General features: G+C 37.2%; 1 protein-coding gene across 1 annotated transcript; it reads right to left on the bottom strand.

Moving 5' to 3' along the window:
- Window positions 1-1,288: 1,288 nt before the first annotated feature.
- cilp2 (cartilage intermediate layer protein 2) lies at window positions 1,289-19,799 on the bottom strand. The gene is made up of 10 exons (XM_051693220.1): window positions 19,638-19,799; window positions 11,004-11,099; window positions 10,155-10,424; window positions 9,308-9,490; window positions 8,478-8,630; window positions 7,978-8,295; window positions 7,259-7,367; window positions 7,011-7,168; window positions 3,569-5,997; window positions 1,289-3,483 (listed from the first exon to the last, which is right to left on the bottom strand). Exons 1-9 carry the CDS (start codon window positions 19,699-19,701, stop codon window positions 3,581-3,583), a joined length of 3,768 nt encoding a protein of 1,255 aa, XP_051549180.1. The 5' UTR covers window positions 19,702-19,799; the 3' UTR covers window positions 1,289-3,483; window positions 3,569-3,580.
- Window positions 19,800-22,597: the final 2,798 nt, after the last annotated feature.

Below are 22,597 nucleotides of genomic sequence, written 5' to 3'. Positions count from 1 at the left end.
CTTGGTACCTCCTTTAATTTAAGCTTATTTTAATTAAAAAATCATTGTACAACAGCATCTTTACTGTAATATAGTAAAAAAAAAAAAAAAAAGACTGTTACAGTAATGAGAATCATCATTGAAAACAATGGGTATAGTAAAAGATCCAGATGCATTGTGGTAAAGAGAACTGGAAGGTAAAATGTGCTTAAGTGTCTGAAAATAATGTTATAATGCAAAAAACATCTTAACGATCCTAAATAAAGGGTTAATTTTTGTTATGCAAAATATCCTTTCATTTATTTTTCTTATTGATTTGGGGTTATATGACCAAAACACTTTCTTAACAGGTTTCTTACAAATCACCCAGTTCATTCGAACTAAACCAGCTGTTTGAATATCGATATTATGGTTCACTTTCTGAAACAGATTAGAAATTTATGCAGTGGTGCTGTTGAATTAACTCTATATGCCAAATTCCTGTATTCCTCCATTATTCATTTTAAATTGTGACAGTATTTAGGTTATTTTTATTTTTTTAATTTTTTTTTTTAAATACAAATGACCTCAGATGGCACTACAATGAACATTATTTATATTTTCTTACATTTTGAAAATCAAAAGATGTATGTATAATGATTCATTATGCATAATTTAAAAGTTTTGTAAGCAATATAATTATAGGCTATACAACATGCACTGAATTCAGGTATAATGGGGTTTCATAGAGCATTTATATAGTCAGCGGTATTTCAGCAGCTTAATTAGTCAGATTGGTTCAGGTTAATAATCGTTAATACTCCAAAGATGTTATGTGTTTCTCTAAAGGGTTGTAATAAATGCTTACAGTTGTAACATGCCATAATTATACCCTCCTAGAACTAACCGTCTTGAGTATTGTGTAGAAATTAGATTCACCGGAGGGGAACAACTTATGAGTGGCTTATGAGAATTTCCATTAATTACTTAGTCAACTCACTTTAAACCTTAAGTTTCCTTGTACTTTTATGTGTGCAAAACAAATATATGGTTATTTTGAAGAATCATACTCCTTTTATCAGCATTTTTAAGATTATCTAAACCACAAAGGTGATCCCAAATATAGAATATAGGTTATCTTTGTTTAAATGCAAAGTTCTAACTTTTGCTTTGAGTTGGATCATCTGTCTTCAAAGGAGAAGGCTTTTTGGGAATGAAAGTCAAGAACATCTGTAATACATTTTTGTAATGTCAAACAGCACAAATTAAATTAATTTAAATTATTGCCCATTAAAGAATTATTTAAAAAAACTAAATACTGTATATTATTATGTTTTATAATGCCTGTGTTGGGTGCCTGCATATAATTTCTGCTAATTTTATATGTTTTTCAATATATTGTATGATGTTACATCTTTGTAATTATTTTCGAAGTAATAAGACCAATGTCAAGAAAACATGTTTACAAGATATCTTTATTTACATTCTGGTAAAACTGACATACATTTTAATCCACAATTTACACATAAATCTGACTTTTGAGATTGCAAAATGGGCAATTTCATGCAATATAAGTTACATTATTATTTGCGTGGATTTTTCAGGAATTGATTTATGTAATGCGTTCAAGAAGCAAGCATGAAGAGTCCGAGTGCACAAAGGCAGCTATTCAACTCTCGGCTTATAGCAAAGAAAATGGTAGAGTTATCAATGCACATCTTGCCAGAGAATATTACTGGAAAAGTTATAGTCTCCCTGAGACCAACCAGACAGTGAAGAGAGGACAGACAGTTTTTTAAAAGCTAACTGGAGGCCAACAAATTTTTAGCACCATATTTATTCCTGTTCCCAGCTTGCCTTTGAAAATAGAATGGTACAGCATAGATATAATGAAAGACCAAAGGTTGCTTTAACTGGATATGTTACAAAATTACAAAAGTTTAGATAAATTTCTTCAAGTTACAAATGTTTGACTCAGCATCATTTACAGGTGAGACTGTCTGGGAAAAAAACATGATCATTTTAAGCTTGCAATGTGTTTAACATTTTAAACGAAATAATGTGGATGACCTCTAGTTTCTTCTACACACTACATATAATAGGAAATAGGTACTGCTATTTATGACACATCTTTACATAACTATTGTAATCTCTTAAATCCCTCAGATTTTAATGTCAGGTGTTAGGATATTTAGCAACTTTGCTTAACAAATTGCGCTAAACTGGAATTTTAGAGAAAATGTTGCTATAGTATATTGTGTAAACACTCTATGGCATTATTTTCTTGAAGACACTCTTGGTTTCTTTAGTATATTCTCACCAGTTCATTATTTGATATGATGGATTATTTAGATTGGGCCAGCTGTACATCTCTTGATACGCAGACAATAAACATTTGCAGCATTATCTGTTAAAATATGCATTCTAATCCTTCAACACAATTAACTTGCTGCTTTAAAATTCTTCTCTAGCCTGTTTTGGTTCAAATGTTAAGGATTAGATAAATCAAAGCATAGTGTGGGACAAATTACCATAATGAAATCCTATTTGCAATGCTACCTATGACACAATTGGATTTTTTGTAATTGTTGTCCATAGTTATTTCCGGGGAGAGTTAAAATACAGCAACTGCATGATGTTGCATTTTCAGCTGGCTAAACATGTGTGGTTGCTTTTATGGCTTTTCCAATCCATCTTTTGCTTAGCCATATGCTCACATTCCCTAGCACTAGGTAATAAACAGGTGCTATTTAATTTGAAATGTAAATATATACTCACCGAGGGATTTTATATGCCCAAAATGTTTAACAGACCTATGGTTGTTTGGATCATAACATAGGACATTTTAGTTAGGGCTCTCAAGTCATTGGAACACAATATTGCACTTTAAGAGACAGACAGAGACCCACAAGAAACAATATACAATTAGTTTACCCTAAGAACGAGACATCAATCACTGTGATATATACGTAGGATTTCATATAAAAAGAAAACTTATTATTAGGCCAGCCATAATGGTTAAAACGATGAAAAGTGCAAATCATTGTATAATTTTTTATGTCTCACCACAGGTTTGTTTAGTCTACCTTGGAGATTCATTCTATTAAGGGATGCTATTCTTGGCTGGGGCCAGTCATGCTTTGGTCAGACTGATGATTTGTCAAATCACAACTGGAATGGCAATGTGAAAAAGGAGGTGTGAATGAAAGGGCATCTTTTCTGCCTTGAGTCTGGTTCTTTGCATCACACAGAGTTCTCTCACATACGTATGTCATTGACAAAAGCAGAAATTAGCAGTCATCACATCTGACCTCAACACATACAGACTTGTCTCACCCATTTTGTCTAATATCAGTGGAAGACTACAGTTAGTTTAGATGAATTTGTAAATAATTAAAGACATATCAGGTAAGGATTTCGCTCAGTTAGGACAGAGCATCCAATATAACCAGGCTGGCCAATTTTGGGATTTCCATTGCAGGTTTTGTGATTCTTTTTTCTTCATTCTCTTCAACCCCATAAGACCTACATGAGGATAACAAGCATAAATGTGACGTTCATCAAAGATAAACATCTTGAATTTATTTAAAATATAGTGTAGAGGACTTACCTAATGCAAGATCTACTGCCTTGGTTGTGTCCTCGTAGTAGGTCTTCTTCTGTTAGTATTCGTGGCTCTGCGGTTCTGGCTCCTGCCCTGTTGGCCAAAAGGATAGGCCACCATTTGAGTTGACCCTCTTCTGACTTGCAATCCCTGGGACTCCCTCATCTCTCGGGCCATCTGTGTTAGTGTTAGACCAGGATTTGTTTGCAAGCGCTGGAATAAACTCTCACGATTCACAGTTCGTTTGGGGCAACTGAAAGTCAGTGCCACTCCAGAATCTGACTTCATCTCCCTGGAGAAACCATCTGAAGTACCATCAAAGCAGCGGCCAATGGCGATCTCTTTAGCAACTCGTGGGTTTTGGTCTGTGACAGTGTATATTCCGTAATTGTGTCCGAGAGGATCAACAGGAGCTAGCATATTAAACGTGTGAGATTCATTGTTCTGAACAACAGGAGGATGCTTTATCAGATACTCTTGCAAAAGGCTGTTGATGCCTATCCGACGACAATTGCCTTGTGGAATGACAGAAATTAGTGACCTGTCAACCATACCTTGATCAAAAAGCATTCCGCTGCACTTAAACTCAAGACAAGCAGCGGAGGTGTTTGGATGGTGCATGTCACGGGTGCTACGAATGTCTCTAATCCCATATAACTGACCTCTTGTTTGAGGATGAGTGCCACCAAGGTTTCTCGATCTTACCATGACTTCTGAAGCTCCATGAATTTTAATTTTGATGTAGCAAGCCCTGAACTCCTGTGGGTTTGGCCACCAGGAGAGGTAGTCCCCAGTCCATGACGTAAGGTCACTCTCCTGAAATGGTACCACATTGTACTCATATTTATCTTTTTCGACCCGGAAGAAACGGAAGTGGTTGGCATCAACAGGTGCATTTTCGCATGCTATTAAACTCTGGTAAGCATATATTGGTCCATTTGTTTCATCAAAATTATTTGGGTTTGGTTTGGCTAAGTTAATTCGGAAAGCTGTTTTTTTAAGTGCCGGATCATCATGATCTGAGCGCTGGTAATCTAACTTTCCCAAGTATGGCTGAGAGACACCAATAATGTTTGGGTTCATTTTTGGTGTTGAGGGGGCTGCTTCTAGTTCCTCACCCCCCATTATAGCTGTTACATAAGCAGTGTATGCGTCAGACCTCTGAGCATCGCAGAAGGCTGGCAGGCAAGCACCATTTGGTCCTGTTATCACACTGTCGAAGCGACCCCAGGCCCTCGGATTTGACGAGTAGCCAGCCTTGGGCTCCAGGTTAATCAAGTTTATTACCACCCCCTCTAGTTGCTCAGTGGGCAGGAATTTGTCACTCATATACGCCCGCACCTTGACATAGCAGCGGCGATTTTCAGGTACGTCAAGGTTGAACAACCTACGTTCCCTGATTTCCAAATTTCCTATCAAGAAGGTGCGCTCCTCTCTTTTGTTCCTCCCACTGCCAGCAACGGAAGTTTGTGTGGGCTGAAAGTTACTTTCTTCCTCCCAAATGCCTGTGTCTGGATTGAGGGACCAGAGTTTCATTGTAGGGATATGCTCCTGCATTTTGACATGCTCCGTATCAAGGAGAACTTGGACTCCGCCAGCTCCTAGAATCTCCTGGTTTGCCTCATCTCGGAAATCTACTGAAAACATTCCATAGGTCCTGAGAGGAAGCATTTCTCCCTCATCATCTACAAAGTTGAGATCACCAGGGGCCGCGGGAGCCGTGGTGATGTTGCGGGGGTCAAGGAATGTGACGCTGGCCTTAACGGTCCCTTCATATACTTCCCCTGTGTTTTTGTGGAAAGAGTTCGGAGGTATGACCAGTTGACCAATAGGTTCCTCGTCTTTTATTTCACCCAGATAAATGGTGTTGGTTTCTCCAGCATTGATGTCAATAGGTTCCTGCTTTCTCATCACTTTTACGTCATGATAGACTGCACCTCCTCTCTTGTCAAAGGTTAATACCTTGACTGTATCAATGAATTTCTCAGAGGGGTCCACAAAATTTACCACAAGTCGTAGCGTGTCTGGAGACACCTGAATTGTGAAGCCACCCTGATATCCTGTGGTACCTATCCGCTCTTTGCCTATGTAAATGTGTCCAAAGCGCAAGGGTTCATCATTGTCTGTTGCAACCACCCTGCCCCGTATGAGAACTTTGGGCTCTGCACAGGTCTGACAGCCACATTCACTCACAACCTTGATAGGCAGGGTGTACCGGCCACAGTTGATCTCTCTGGCCTCCATTTGTTTGACCCCACAACAGTAGCCAGATCCATCTCTGCAGCGCATATCGAAATCCAGTGACCCGGGGCACTTGTTGTGTGGACAGCGACCTGCATTGTAAAACTTGGAGTCTGTTCCAAATTGCCTGCAGTCTTGTGGCAATTTGATCAAGTGATTGTCAGGTGTAGAGTTGCATGCTGGTGTTCCTTTAGCTGTGAAATAGGAAATTTGAAGTCAGTGTGATACATTTTCCATGCATACAGATGGGCATTCATTCAGGACATACAGCCAAAGACATAACATACCACCTAAAACCAAAATCTTAATAAATATTTCAGGTAAAAAGTGCATCAAATAGTTATGGGGATGAAAAGATCATTAAGAACTCAAATAAAGCTGCATCACTGAACTGTAAAGGGTGGCTGATGACTTAGCATAATATTGTTTCTGATTAAAACTTATGATCTCATTGTGGATACAGTTCAGTAACTCCATATTAATGACATCGGTCATTATTGTCATTTACTCATAAGAATACAGTTTTCCCTTTCAAATAACATTTATTAGAGAGAGCAGCCATGTAATTTTATTTGAGGTTGATGAAATTTAATTTATGGAAAACTTATCTACTGTAGCTGTTGTTTAAATGCAATAGTGAATACAAAACACATTAATCATCCTCCATTAAGAAACCTGCTGTGACAGGTGCTAGTGTTTCATTCACCAAAGCACATTTCTTATGCCAAAATGATTAAGAACCTGAGAGATCCCGCAACGAAATCTAGGACTGATTGCTTTAGCACACTTTTCGGCAGACTATTTCTGACAATCTATATCTTGGATAACAAGCATCAAGGGAATTTTTACAATGTGTAGTTTTGTGTGCAAATGTGGAAATGCATACTTGTCTGAAGATGAAAATAATAGGAGGATTTATTGAGGGGCTTGGATTTCACTTTAATATGGAGTGCTCTGAACGGGTGGGATTTAAGGATTTTAGTTCACTGTGACGTCTTGCCAGTTATACCTTGTTTAGAACGTGGTGATTTCTACCAACTTAAACATAATAAAACATTGTACCCAACATGTCACTAGGCATTAAAATCCTTAATATTTCATCAGAGACCTCAGTATTTAATGGGGTTATTTTTCTTCTTTAATGACATTTTACAACAGTACTGTAATGACATATCCCTGTTGAGTGCTAAAATGGTTCTGCACTTACCGAAAACAGTGAGTAGGGCTGAAGTAGACTTAATGCTGCCTGTCAGACTACTTGCTTTGCAGTGATATTGGCCCGACTGCTCTGGTTTCAGGTCACGCAATTTCAAATCTTCATTGTACTTGAATATTGTGCGGTTCAATAAGGTTCCATTGTGGTACCTTCAGATCAAACAAATTCATATTTTATGCTACTGTGGCAATATTGCAAGTTGTGAGAAAATGTAATTATCAACTTCATTGTTTCTTTACCAGTAATATTTGTCAGGTTTAGGTGTTCCTGTTGCTCTACAGCAAAGGGTTGCACGTTGTCCCTCATAACGTACTTTGTCTTCAGGATACTTAACAATATATGGCTTCTCTGTAAGACATAAAACAGAGGAACCATTAATGCAACAGCTTAGAAAATCCAACACAGTTAGATCTGTTGGGTAAAATGTTTGTCAAATGATCACGAGTGATTCCAGTTATTATAGCTGTAAGCGTGAGTATATCCATTTTATTTTATGTGTTAATATTATATTTTAATTTTTTCATCTCCCTTAGAACTGCTTCTAGATTTCTGTGTATATGAACTTGTTGCTAGGACTATCCACATTTAGTTTGTTAACACTTTACAATAAGGTAGAGAATTCGTTAACATTGGTTAATGCAGTAGTTAACATGAACTAACAATGAGCAATACTCTATATTTATATATATTTATAAATGTTATTTCAATTTTACATTTATTAATTAGTACATATATTAATACATTTTACATTAAAAGTTGTATATGTTAATATAAATTAAGGCATTATGGAGTAACATAAAACAAACAATGAACAATTTTGATAAACTTTGAAAAATGTACCAAGATTAATATATGCTGTAAAAAAAAAAAAAGGTTAATTCTTAGTTCATGATGCCTCATGCATAAACTAATGTTAACGTATAGAACATTATTATTCAGTGTTATCTTTAGTTCTTACCTGATGACCGCAGGACGGCCCGTATCCAGTGTGCATCGCTGCTGTTGATGGCAACAGGGACAGTTTCAGGAGCAAATTTCTGCTTTGTGATGATCACTTGGGTCTGAGGGCTGGAGCAAAGTCCAGCGATCTTGAATCGACCCTTAGCATCAGTTTGGGCACGGTTGATCTTGGGTTGGCTAGCCAGAGCCACTGTAGCACCAGCCACTGGCACACCTGTAACGCTCAAGACCTCCCCGTGTAGTGTCTCTCCCTCACAGATACAGTAGTTGCAGTCTTCACTGGGACGTCCCCCTGGACAGATGCGCTTGCACAACACTGTAAAAAATTTAGAGAAACCCTTTTTTACTTTATTAGGGTGTTCTCCCATAAGAAAAGGATGTTTTTGAAATATTAAAGAGACCAAAATTAGACTAAATGGAGAGCAAATAAAGACTTCTGCCTGTCTCCTGCCATAAAATTTTCCTCTGGTCTCATAGAATGTTTTTTATACACAGTACCTGGACATGCATCTCCACACTTCTGGACCTCTATGGGTCGTCCTATACACTGAATCTTAGATGAGGTTCTGTGACAGGTCCTTCTTCTTGTCTTACGACCCTTACCACAGGTCACTGAGCAAGCGCTCCACAAACCCCACTGACTCCACATAGCTGTAAAGTCAGATATTTGAGGGAAAAAAAGTGGTGAATAAATAGTTCTGACACCATATGTATCACATCACCCTGTTTAGCTAAACCATGTCAGGCTAGAGAACTGCATTCTGGTTGCATTGATTTTATGATCAAAGACAACAGAGCTCTGCACATACAGAAACATGTTTGGGCTTAGCCAGCTAATTGGGCACCACATGTGTCATGTAAATGTCAGCGGGATGTGATCGCTCGCGAGCATGAGTGGAAAATAAGCCTCAATTCTGAGTCCAGTGTAAAATGATGCCAGGTGATTCAGACATGTGACAAATTCAAACATTTGGACATATTCCATATAAAGAGCACAAAATGAGCTTGTGACATCTCACTGCTGTCTAATAATGTAGATTTATCCAACCCATCTGGGGAATAAAAATGGCTTAAACCAGCCTAAACTGGTTTGCTGGTCTGGTTTGCTAATTTTAGAAGTGTTTGGGGCAGGCTGTAAGGCCAGCTTGACCATCTTAAACCAGCTAAGACCATTAAAACATGTTGGTCTAGGGATTTTTTTTTTCAAAAGGGAAGCTAGTGAAACCAGCAAAGGACATTGATGAAGGCAAGTGATTACATGTTTTAAGCAATTTACTGTATATTATTAAATAATTATTAGAATGGAAATGATCTCTTGCTGTATTAACCTTGACATGGCGGTGTCGAACACTCTCTCCTTTCTATGTGAGGCCCCACACAGACAGGCGAAAGTAGCAAAGGCAGAGGTTGTGTGCTCATGCACTTCCTCTGACGGACTTGAATGCCAACATCATTACAGGCGGTGGCAGAGCAAGGCGCCCATGTGCTCCAGTCGGTCCAGAATGAGTGAACTTAAGAAACAAAGAGCAACAATATTGAACAATCTCATCTAATCTCTCCATACTAAAAAGGCTTAATGCAGTAACTACATATTGTTCAATGTGTAATACATTTATCACATTGGTAAATCTGGTAATATTTTACAGTTCTCTATGGTCTAGGGGTAGCAGTTGAAGTACAAGTTACACAGTAACTATCTATTTAGTTAGCTAATGTAAGCTAGCTAGTCTGACTGGGAACGTTAACCAAACAGGGTATTCAGTATGTTTGTGTCTATCTAAAAACAATTTTTGGGTCAAATTATGTGAGTGGCACTTAGTAGTGCAGAAGAATTTTAAGCAGCCCCTAAAGTTATAGCTGGGCTCCGTCGAATCAATGCATGCCAAACGGCAACAACATTGTAAAAAGTTTCATAGAAAACACTGGTTTTGATTTTAGAACACTGAATGTTTTCTCTCTGCCAGGTCCAATGTGCGACCCCCTTTAGACTATTGAGAAAATACGATAATCCACATTTGGCTGGACAGTCCAAAAAAATTTCAGCCTTGGTGTAATTATTGGGTTTTGGCTTTGCAGGGTAGCGTAAACTGTTGTACCCTCATATGTTTTAATGCATATGCCTCCATATGGAATACGCTTCTCTCCTTTGTTGTATTGTCTCTTGACTTATAGTACCTGGTGGACACTGGAATCGCACATGGTAATTGGAACAACTGCGGCCATATGGCTGCTCCTTATTGATGCACCAGAAGCCCTTCTCCAGGCTGGAATGTACCACCTCTCCTGTATCCGCAGCTGATACCCAGTCTGTGGTACGAGCCTCCATGGCAACAGGTCGAGAGCAGACTCTTTCCCGATAGTAGAAGCGAATGGCTTCTAACCTCTCGTAGTCGCCGTTTCCTCCCGGATGGTCAATGTTGAACCAGGATGTCCACTCCGTCACACCTGTGTTACCCAGAACAAAGAGAGAGTGAGATGTGAGAAATTTTACGAGAACAGTCTACTGTTGCCAATGACCCAATGATGTGCCCTTTTAGACAGAGCAATCTGTTAACAAGGGTTGGATACTTAGATTTCAACAAATATCTCTGCCCCAATTTGCATGCCATTTGCTGAGTTTACTTTATTCAGATCAGTCCAGCTCTCTGCATTGCATTAACAGTATACAATCCATCTCTCACAAATGTGCTTATTGCTTCATGTCAGGCTCTCCCATGGGAGGAATGAATTGGATGGCGTTATTCAAGGAAGATGGAGCTGTCGGAAGTACAGACAACTTATTCTCTTTTTCCAATTAAGAGTATGTGTAAACTAATTTACACATCAATGTATTATTGTTCCAGCATTATAGTGCCATATGCCTTAATCGTGAGGGCTCACATTTAATGGAGACAGATAACTCAGATTATTTTATAACTTTGAATTTATTTTTTAACATCACAAAGGAATGCGGTTTGGACTGAGTAAAAACACCACAAATTAGTTGATTGCATAAAGAGAGCATGATAATTTAGCCATAACTACCTGTGGTCTGTGGTTCGAAGAGGCTGTTGTAAGACTGCTTTCTGTTCCTGTCTGTTTGGTTTAACCTCCGAAGACTTGAGCTGTCCCAGATCGGTCCTGTGGGAAGGCAGCATTTATTACACTTCATCAACTCAAAAGGTGCTACAGCTTCCACAAAAGGAATAACGGCTGCCTGATGGATTAATGAAATTTAAAAGGAACACTGACCTCCTTAGGGACTATATTTTGTCATAAAATTGGAACGTTGGAAATAAGAGTTGTTGTTTGATCTATAACAGTGCAATATAATTAGCAATGTAATGGATCATAACAACATATTCCTTGCATGTTCCTTATGTTGCACAGGTCTGTGAATGTGATCGGAAAATTTCGCTTGGCTTCATAGTAAATGGAAAGTTTGCAGAAGACATTCAATATTTAAGTGCTGCCCCATGGGTGTCTGATTTTTTCTGTGCGCACTCTCAGCAATGGTGCCACCATTGAGTCCAATTGGAACCACTGGCCTACTTTTATCGGCTCAGCATCCAGCGGTGTCTACAGCGAAATCTGGACCTTGGATATGGTCCAGATTTCACTGAAGACGCCACTGGATGCTAAGCCGATAAAGTAGGCCAGTTTTGTGTTTGCACCTATTAACTGATATCATGATTGGCCTAAGGACACATTTGGTCACTGCACCTAATAATCTCTTTTCATATAGGAAACGTATGGAAAAGTACTGCTGTCTGATTGGACTGGGCGATATGTCAAATATTTACAATATATTTACAATGATTTTGCCAGCAATATAAAAGACATTGAGACATTGTGAATATTAAAAGGATTTTAACTGAACAATTAAGTATCTTTGATTAATTTTCTGATCATTAATTTTCTTGTTTCACGACTTTTAATATGATGTTTTAATTGCATCTAATGCAAACTTCAGCTGCAAAAATTTCGTTAGGGTTGGTAAGCTCAATTCATTTCCGTGAATCAATTCAAGCTGTTCATTTCATTAAATGAATAATTCATTTGCAATTAGTTTGCGTAATTTCTCAAAAATGTTCAATGCCATTATTTTTTATTAAAAATATGTTGGTAAATATTGCTGTTTATTAGTATTTATTGCTAGATTGGTGCATCTAAATAAAAATTATTATTATTCTTCACTGTGTTCATTTAGTGGATGACATGCCTTGATTATTTTAACCTTGTGCAACCCCGCGTAAACATGCGTGGACATGGTATTTTGGCTTCGCAATATGCAACGCATAATTTCAATTAATTTAAACCGACTGATCTCAGTTCAGAAGACTCTGGGCTGTCAGTAAAGGGTTAAACTTTCATCGTACAGAGTCATGTGATCAAACAACAAGGTGCCGATCACAGAGGAGTTTGTCTTTGGGAGAAATGCCAACAAAACTACATCTGGTAAGAAACCTAAATATGTTTTTACATAAAAAAAATGTCTAAAGATTAGTCTCTAGTTTCACCCGATATGCCATTTTTACAATTTGAGCGATTTATTAAATACCATGCTGCTAAACGCAATGTACAATAATGTGTCATTTTATCCTTAGTGCATTTATTCCTTAGAAATCCTATATTTACTGTGCATTATCACACTGAGAATCAATGGGTTCATCCAAAAGCTGAAAAATGTTGCTTTCAGAGGCTTTATATGGAGTTAGGATGAAAATAAGGTGCATTTCAAACTGTTCTAAGACCAGTGCAGACAGATAGCACACTGGAGGATAAGACATTCAGTAAATAGGGAGCAAAGGAGCATCCTATAGCTCTCTATGCAGTTAAGTGCATTCACTCCTAAAATCCGACCAAAAGTTTCCATTCAGTTTCAGGCTGCAATTGGTGTTTGGACCACTCAACATGTTTGGCAGATATGGGGCAATGGTAATCAGTACTTAGATTCAGAATTTATAATGTATAATGTATTTTAACATGGTTGGCTGTGATTGGATGATGCTGGCCATTACTTTGAATCAGAATTAATTATGCTAATTTCTGATGTAATGTCTGTAATGTCTGTAATGTCTCAAAAACATGGATAACCAACACTCCTGGAAACATAATAAACAATTTGATTAAAAAAATCTGACTTTCTATAGTTTGGTATTATTTAAAATTTCACAACATATGTGGACATCAATTTATATATATATATATAAAATCATGCAACATTGTTAATATTGCAATGATTTTAATGCTCTTTTTATTGGGTCATTACGTTTCCTAAATGCAACGTTCTTGATTCATTTCAGGATCATAAATTGTCCAGTGACATGTGAGAATGAGAGCTTTAATATAGGTTTTAATAGCATCTCTGATTTAAACTTCAAGAATGCCGATAGAGTTGGTAAGATTTATTCATTTATGATTCGTTTGCATTATTACTCAAAATGTTCGATGGTATTTCATATATCTGTAAATATATGTATGTAAATATTGCTGTTTATTTCTATGTATTTTTATGTTGATTTTAATGTCTAATTAAAAATGATTTTCAAAAAGGCCCTGATTATTTTAAACTAGATATTATTTTAGTTCTTGCATTAAACATTTTATTTACTTGGTAATAATGGCTGTTTGTATGAAATTATGGGGGAAAAAATTGCCATTTAAAGCCATTGCAGAGCAAACATGACCTGCTCCATCATTTTGAGTCACTTTGAACCAGAATTACATTTAGAATTTGATACACTATAGTAAGAAGGAAAGTCTAAGCTTTCTAAATGTTGGCTGATCATATTCACTTAATTTCCATTTTACTATAGTGCATAAAACTCAAATTGTGTCTCTGGGACAAAATGCAGGTTAAAAATACATCAATATAAAGATGTAAATCAAATATCATCAAAAGACTGAAAAATACTGAGATTTTAGCTTTATTGGCAAGCCCTACTACCTGCACTGAACAATGGATTCCCACATCCATTCTCAAAGCTAACCTGAAAAGCTGGAGACACTTACAGGCCCAGGCCCCAGAGGAAAAGAGAGAGTAATGGGGACAAACACATGGTGCCTTATGCTTTCTAGATGAGACATTACCAGAAGATGCACTCCCACATCCTACAAGGAGGACAGAGGGCCCCCAGTGCCACATGTGGATCCGACTGTCTTGTCTGCCTAAAATAAATCCCTGAACCACTTTCCAGAACCTGCTTGAACACATTTCTCAGAGTGTGCTATGATAAAGAAATCTGGTCATGGGCTGAGGGATTCATTCACCAATACAATTTTTCCAGGGGTGACTTGTCTAACAGATGTGGCCTAACATCCTTAAGTAGAAATAGCGCAGAGTCTTCACAGTGGATTGTTACTGGCATTACCCGAAGCACACACACTGAAGCGCTTATCTGTGGCAGACATGTCTGTCACCGTAGAAGCTATGTAGGACTTACTCCAAGCCACCATTAGCTGTGATTATATCCCTCTCAAATACGGGATTGATTTCCCCTGCAGATTAACTTTCAACTCTGTCAGTTTCGTCAATACTCCCTGATGTTTTCCCAAAACTTGAACACGTTCAGTGTCTGTACCAATATAAAGCCACATTTCCTGCCAAAAACGTTCGCTGTCCACAGACAGTGTTATCCTAACCTTTTCTCTCCACTCAAAAATGCATGACAATTAACACCAGTTGAGATTGGGCAGCGCAAGCCATTTAATACAGAAAGTGTAATCCATGGACCACGCACTACACAGCAACAGAGATCCAAGAAAACCCTGCTAGCTAGCTAAAATGGCTAAAAGACTCATTGATTGTTTTGCTTGGACCAATGGCAAGGAAGAGTTGTTATTCAAAACAATAAATTACTATCCACAGTTTTCTTGACCTTCCAACTACTGGGCAGTGCCATGATGATTCTAATTGTCGCTAGGATGTCTTACTAGAGGTATTTAATGAAATGAAGTAGCTAACCTTAGTTCATGAGCTTCACATCATCCACACACTCCATAAACTTTGACAAGTGAGGCAGTGTCAAAAAACAGTCATCGCAACTCCCTAAAGTATCGACACTATGGAGCCACAAGCTTTTTTATTTTATTTTACAAATTTAATACGCTAATCATACATACGCCGATGCGAGTGAAAACACTGGAGACCGGAAAACAAAAGCAGGTGTCTGTTATGAATCATGAAACATTTCCACGTTCAGGAAAAAGGTGAGAAACAATCACAGTATGCAAATGTCATAATTTTCCAAAGTATGTGGTACTAAAGAGCGTTTTTGAAAGTCTCCATTTTGGTGGAGGAAAATGCCATTCCAGTGTGGATGATAGGTGTAAATGTAGCAAATTCAATGTGTTTTCAACCGAAAATGTATTACTGTGGACGTTGCGTAATTGCCAATATCCACATCACGTAGTCCATTCTATTCCGAGAAAGAAGATCTGTGTGTTTAGAATAGAACCGTCCCTGACCTCAGTGGAACATTGTAATATCAACACCCATCAACAGAGAATTATTAGGATCAGGTGTGTAAAAATGATTTACTTTGCAGTGGAAACAATTAGTTAACATTCCCTAAAAATATGCAACCACCTATTAGGAGCGCATAAGTGTCCTCCTAACTCTGCCCTCCCATAGCAATCATGCCAAGTTTATTTTGGGAGATGACTCTCCCAAAGGGGTGGTTTTAACTTAGTTCAGCAATTCTGTGATTACATTGTACCCATCTTTTTGCCAGGGTTTTATCCCACAAAATAAAGTTCAGTATCATTACTCTTTTAGGACTTCACACATCACCTCATAAAGTCTGCGCAATGTCCAATAGTCATCCGCACAATTAATCCATTCACGCAAATAACAGTCTGTGCCTTTTTAATAAGACATTCCCCTTTTTAATGTGAGTTTGGAGTTTTGCTGCCCTAGCCAGAAGCTAATCAAAATACACTTGAGGGTTGGGTTTTAATAAAAGCTCTGCGTCAAAGCTGTAGCCTAGCAGTTAGCGCACACGCTCCCGACATGTCAATCCAAGCCGCTTATGTAGGAGTTGCAAATTCCAGTTCAATTCCTGCTCTTTTTCGCAGCTAACAAATATACGTTCTTAAAAAAAAAATTAACAAACATTACATTGTGGTTGTGGGAATGCAAAAATATCCAGTTTTCTTAATGCGAGTGAGTTTAGCATAACATTCCTTAAAACGTAATTTGCCAACTTCTTTATCAGTTTTCACTCTCATAAAGAAATGTAAAGAAGTTTGGTTTTAAGGACACAGGAACAATGTTTTCTCCTTAAATTGTGAGAACTTTTATAACATACTAATAGCGTCATAAGGATGTTCCGATAACATTATTTTAACCTTTACATTACATTAGTTAGAATGTTGCTTGGTGGGTTATCCTCAATAATTATGTGTGTCCTCTCTACTGTCTATAAATAAAAGTGGCAAAAAGCCCAAAAACCACATCAGCAAAAAAACATTGCCAAAAATTAGCTGGCATTAGCGTTGTCCTTTCTCTGAAACGTCTGAAAGTTTATTAAAATGTTCCAGAACTCTTCCAAAAAGTAAAAGTAAAAACATTTTAGCGTGTTATGAAATCCCTTCAGAGCAAATTCACACTAACAAAGTGCTATGGTGCCAACAAACGGGGAAAGCACAAGAACACGGAGACGTCTTTAACATGTAAAATGCACAGGATATGAGCTTGCTAACAAGTAGGCATTTGTTTAAGAAGGCACTGTACCCAGGCAGTGGTCTCGGAATTGCGTTCCACATCCCATCATGTTTTAATGAATGCGAATGAGAGCTCCTGCATGTGCATGTTTATCCTGCATCAGCAAACATGTGGAAGTAGTTTTGTGCATCTGGCACATGTCCTGGCTGAGGTGTGCTCAAATGAAAGACTCGGATGGTGAGAACTGTCTGATTGGGTTGAGAAGAAGATTAGAGCCGCTGATCTGAAAGTTCCGTAGCCGCATCTGCTCCATTATTCTACTAAACTGGTATATTGTCACTGAATTATAATGAAAGCCTAGCCAGATTGGTGTGAGTTTAAATTGATTTGTGTTGTTTACTTTCCTTTGTCTTTGAACTGTTTTATCGTATTACAATATGATGATAAGTGCCAGTGACGGAGCTTACCTTTTAGGTATGTGTGTGCAAGTGAAAAAGCTTGGGTTAGATGCAAAATCCAGAAATTGGATAAAGCCTGTATCAAAGACGAAATCAATGGAAAATGGTCTGAAATTGACAGTGACATATTTATTGATTCCCCTAAAGCTATTTTCCCAAATAATATCACTATACTATCACTAAACACTTTATAAGGAAAACCTGTACACCTACTTATTCATGTGATTATCTAAACAACCAATCATGTGGCAGCAGTGCAATGCAAAAAATAATGCAGATATGGGTCAGGAGGTTCAGTTAATGTTCACATCAACCATTAGAATGGGGGAAATTCTTTATTTCGACCATGGCATTATTGTTGGTGCCAGACGGGCTGGTTTGATTTCTGTAACTGCTGATTTCCTGGGATTTTCATGCACAACAGTCTCTAGAGTTTACTCAGAATGGTGCCAAAAACAAAAAAAAACATCTAGTGAGTGAAAGTTCTGCGGACAGAAACGCCTTATTGATGAGAGAGGCCAACGGAGAATGGCCAGACTGGTTCGAACTGACAGAAAGGCTACGGTAACTCAGATAACCGCTCTGTACAATTATAGTGAACAGCATAGCATCTCAGAATGCACAACACGTTGAACCTTGAGGCGGATGGGCTACAACAGCAGAAGACCACGTCGGGCACTTTATTAGGACCATAGTGTTCTTAATAAAGTGTTCAGTGATATATGCCAAAGCCTTACCTGAAACCTACAAAAAAAAAAAAAATAGAGTTCTGGCAAACTAGCCGCAAACTTGCCGCAAAATAGCAGCAAATGTTTTCCAGACGGTTACAGCTCTTCACCAGTAGTGGTGAACCTGCAGCAAAACTTTGCAACAATGGACAAATTTGCCATGAACTCTCGATTTTTGTAAAGACAATCAATGGGTGCACAGAATTGAAGATCTTCTGTAGGTGCCAGTGTAAATATAGCCGTTCACACAGAATGCATTTGAACGTAATTGTTTTCCTATGTAAAGATAAACTAAATGGATGTCTTTGATCATTACGCCACGTCTCACACAGGAATGCCATGTTTTTTAGATGGCGTGTCAAGTTTTTTATCTCGAGACACTTGTGTTTTGTTCCATTTATTGCGTCTAACTTTTAATAGTGAGTAGCCCCTAAAGTTGATGTTTTTTGGCATTTGATGGGGAAGTGTACATTTATCAAAATGCTAAATACACCCAGACTAATAACAGAGGAACACTATAAGCATACAGTCTGCTATCAGGTAGCAACTACTTCATGGATGAGAAGTATTGAAATACTTCTGAAGTGAGGTATGTAACCTTTCACTTAGACTTTGATCCCTCTTTCTTACTTTCATGTTCTTTTGCACATCAAAGCAACAGAGATCGATGTAGGCAGCTGAACTTCAGAGCCAGGTAAGGCATCTGGAAAATAACTTGTTTATTTTCAGAGCAGATTAGAGAGTGGCAATATTTACTTTGGAGCGTTGAAAATGGCTTCACCGTGCCCTGGATGAAACTGGCACGTAAACACAAGCTTGCAGCTCATTATATGACTGAGCGACATCTGGTTATTTAAAACCAGATTTTAGCCATAGAACTTTAAAGCCTTGACTCAGACCTCAGCAATGTCAGGCACTATTTTCCGTGCTATGGGTGCCGCACGATGGCAGCTGTCTACTCGTGTTGGGAAACAGATAATAAATTCCGTATAGAAACAGAGGTGAACCGGAGACAAGAGGGGAGTGACAGTGAATGGAGAGAGGTGAGACGAGGAGATGAACAAAACGGTGGTGCTCCAAATTTCAGTCTGGGTCATTGGGCTGCCGTCCAGTATTTTCTGACTGTCAGTGAGTCATAATGAATTCATCCTCAGTCAAACTGTACTTTCCAAAGCAGCGGTTTTGGAGGTGACATTGGGACAGAATTCAGAATCTGAATTAGTTTATACAAACACTTTGCAGGAAAACCAATTAATGCAGCTTGGTGCCACATTTACTATTTTGAATTATATAATAGTGAACTGTGCATGCACATGATAACTTTGGCAGTTTCTAAAATGTCAAACAGCAATCGAGTGGAGTCGGTTATGACAATTCACACAACTTTTGAGTCTGCTGTGCGATGAACTGTTTGACATCACAAGATGATACATTGAAATTCATTTGAATGCTGAAGCATTGCAATTTGACAAATAAATATCAGCTGCAGTCTAGTTAGTTGCATAAGTAATCTTCTTTTCTAATTTTGTCAATTCATGTCCATTGAAATACTTAGGGGATTCAGAATACAGAATTGGTTATGCAAATTATTCTGTAAGTAAAAATAGATTTACAAAAATTACTCCAGCCATGTAAGTTGAAACAGTACTGTGCTTCATGGATTGAAATAAACATGCTCACTCTGTTTTTGTAAGTCCCCAAAGTGCTGAATGTTGTATCCAAACTGATACATAATATTTAATTAATCACATTCATACATGTTGCATTAGTAGATTATTTTAATTCAGTTAAAAATGAATTAGTAGATTATTTTAAAGTACCTTACCTTGTGCAAGGGACAAAACAAAGAAGGTAGACAGCACCAGTGTCACCACTGTGAAGTCCCACATAGTGCCACTGACACTGATGGCCAGCTGTTGGTGTAAAAAAATAAGAAAAGAAAGAAAAGAAAGAAATAGAAAAAATATATGGTTTGGTCAAGCTCTTGAGTGACTTGACAGAAAAGTCAAAGTAGTAAATTTATTTTCCCTGTCTTTCAAATCAAGTCTGATAGAGTTTTGTGAAGTTCCCAGAGTTTTAAAAGATGGGATGGAGTGCAGAGGGGTCCAACCCAGCCCCCTCCTGCTCGCCATTGGCCAGTGCGCTTACATCTGTGTCCTTATATCATTCCAGCAGACGAAAAAGAAACGGACAGATGTAGGATAAAGGTGAATGTTGCATCAGAAAAAAATTGATGTTTGTGTTTTTAATCAACCTACACTACATTACCTCGGATCTGTGTGCTTAAACAGGACAATAAATCACATTTGTGTGTTTAATTATGTTCTGGGCAACTACAAAAGAAGATGTTTACCTGACAGGATATGATTTCAATTGAAAACATATAAATTCATTGTGAAATTGAAATTTTAGAGCATTTTTGAAATGCACCTCTCATCTACAGTAAGACTCAATAGTTTGAGATGACAGTGACATGACGCACCTGTTTAAAAAAAATAAGCAGGCACATGGGTAGTTGACATGAAATACCTTTGGAAGTTGAAATGGCCTGTGGTGTGACATGCTATACTGCATCTAAACTATTTTAAATGACAGTTTGCTCATTCTTTTATAATTATTATGGCTGCATCTTTATATGCACTTTTAAAAATAAATGTCACACCACATGGCAATTTTAATTGAATTAAAAAATTATGTTTAAAAATCAGTTTTTAAACCCATATGACTTTCCTTCTTCCTTGAAACATAAAAGGAGAAATTTTGAAAAATGTACGGGTTGCTTTTTTCCATACAAAAATGAATGGAGACTGGAGCATTCAAGCTTCAAAAATCATTGCAAAATCACCATGAAAGTATCATAAAAGAGGTCAATAACTGACCCATACATGAAAAATACTATATTTTGTCATGAAGTAAATATAGCAGAAACGTTTAAGTTCCTACTTTTGTTCGTTTTAACCATGAACTATTAAGTAAATTCTAAATTTGTACGCAATTCAAACATTAATGCTCTAGATATAAGTAAATATTATTAATGATTGTTTGTTATCTTTAAAATGTATCATCAATCCTAAAGTAGAAAACTTTGTAATATTTATTCGCTAATTTGATTAACTTTTACAGGTGAACAAAATAAGTACATTTTACTTGGTGTTCCCAGCTTGTAACCGGTTTGAATAATTAATAAGCTTGCATAGTTTCACTGTTTGCAAGTTTATTTACTCTGTATTGTTGATTTCGTTGTTTTTAAGTTTTGTAACTTCTTGCTGTGTGAAGAAAAAAAAAATCTACTAAAAATTAAAAAAATTATCTGTTGATTGTTACCGTCATCGTGTTTTGTGCACCAAGTGTGGAGGTTTGTGTGCGCCATCGTATATCTATTGTTAGTAATGCAAGGTGATCTAATAGACTATAACGCATGCATTATGCTTTCCTGTGGAAGGTGTTAGTATATGGTATATGATTAAACTTGTTTTTAAGGCAAGTTAATAATGTAAAATGTTCTAAAAAAAAATTCATTTAAATTTTACTAAGTTTAAGTATCTCAGATGTACATCTGATTTGTAAGTAAAATTTACTCTATTAACTGAAAAGTTTAATTTACTCACTCATTTTAATCAATATTGTGTCATAAAGTTAAGTCGATTTTACTTAATTTTTACCATTAAAATTTACTTAGAAAAACTGTGTGCAAAAACTTAGCAATGAACTACTAGTCTCACCAGTCAATGTTTAAGTTAAATTTACTTTAAATTTAGATTTACATCATTTTTATTTCACAAGTTTTTGCAGACGTAAAAAATTACGTGAAATCTATTTAACTACATTGCATAATATTGATTCAAGTGAGTGAGCAAATTTAATGATAACATTTCAGTTAATAGAGTAACTTTTACATACAAATCTGACATACATGGTATAATAATAATATTGCATATATGTATTATTTCCAATACATACAGTTATTCCAACAGATTATATTTCCAACCAAATGTATTATATTTCTAATGAATCACCCACAGCAATCTCTGTCACAGACTCTGACTCCCAATACCCATTTTGCATTAATTTGTTTAATTTATGACTTAATTAAATTTTTGTTTGTGTACAGTCCGTCAGTAGCAGATGGTCTGCTTATAGTGCATTTCTCCACCTTTACCAACCACAGAGTGCAAGATGGCTATGTTGCCATGGAAGAAAGTGCCATCATTTGACCATCAAGTCCACACTAAAAGCTTATATGCTTGTGAAAAGCTGAACTTTGAAGTCTAACTCATGCTTCATGAGCAATGGTAATTGTGTTTGACCATTTGTAAATATTCCCATGCAGTCAACATGTACAGTACTGTTCCACTGACCAAGATCATAACAAACACATCCATGACGAGGAGATGTGAGGTTACTCGCCAATCCATGGTGCTGTCCAACAAGTTATTTTGTCTGTTTGAAAGCATTGACTTGAGAATATGTGGTACTAAATAAGTCGTCATGGTCTGTAACGACAAGTTCTTGAAAATATTTCGAGAAAATATTAGATTATAGGGAATTGTGGTATCAGCCAAATTTGCAGAGAAAAGCACAGACCAAAATAATTTCCCTCATTCGGTCCCAGTCTAAACAGTTTTTCATATTTTCCTTTGTCACCATATTGAGTGCATATGGGTGCCTGTTACTTCTGTGGGGTTTTCCAGGTGTGTTTAAAGACAATAAATATATTTTTGGCTTTCGGGGGGAGGAGGGGGGGTGGGGGGATTAAAATGTAGAATGTTTATTGGCTGACAAATT

Source organism: Myxocyprinus asiaticus, chromosome 49, assembly GCF_019703515.2.
Source record: "Myxocyprinus asiaticus isolate MX2 ecotype Aquarium Trade chromosome 49, UBuf_Myxa_2, whole genome shotgun sequence".
NCBI lineage: Eukaryota > Metazoa > Chordata > Actinopteri > Cypriniformes > Catostomidae > Myxocyprinus > Myxocyprinus asiaticus.
This window is presented reverse-complemented; position numbering and strand designations above follow the sequence as displayed.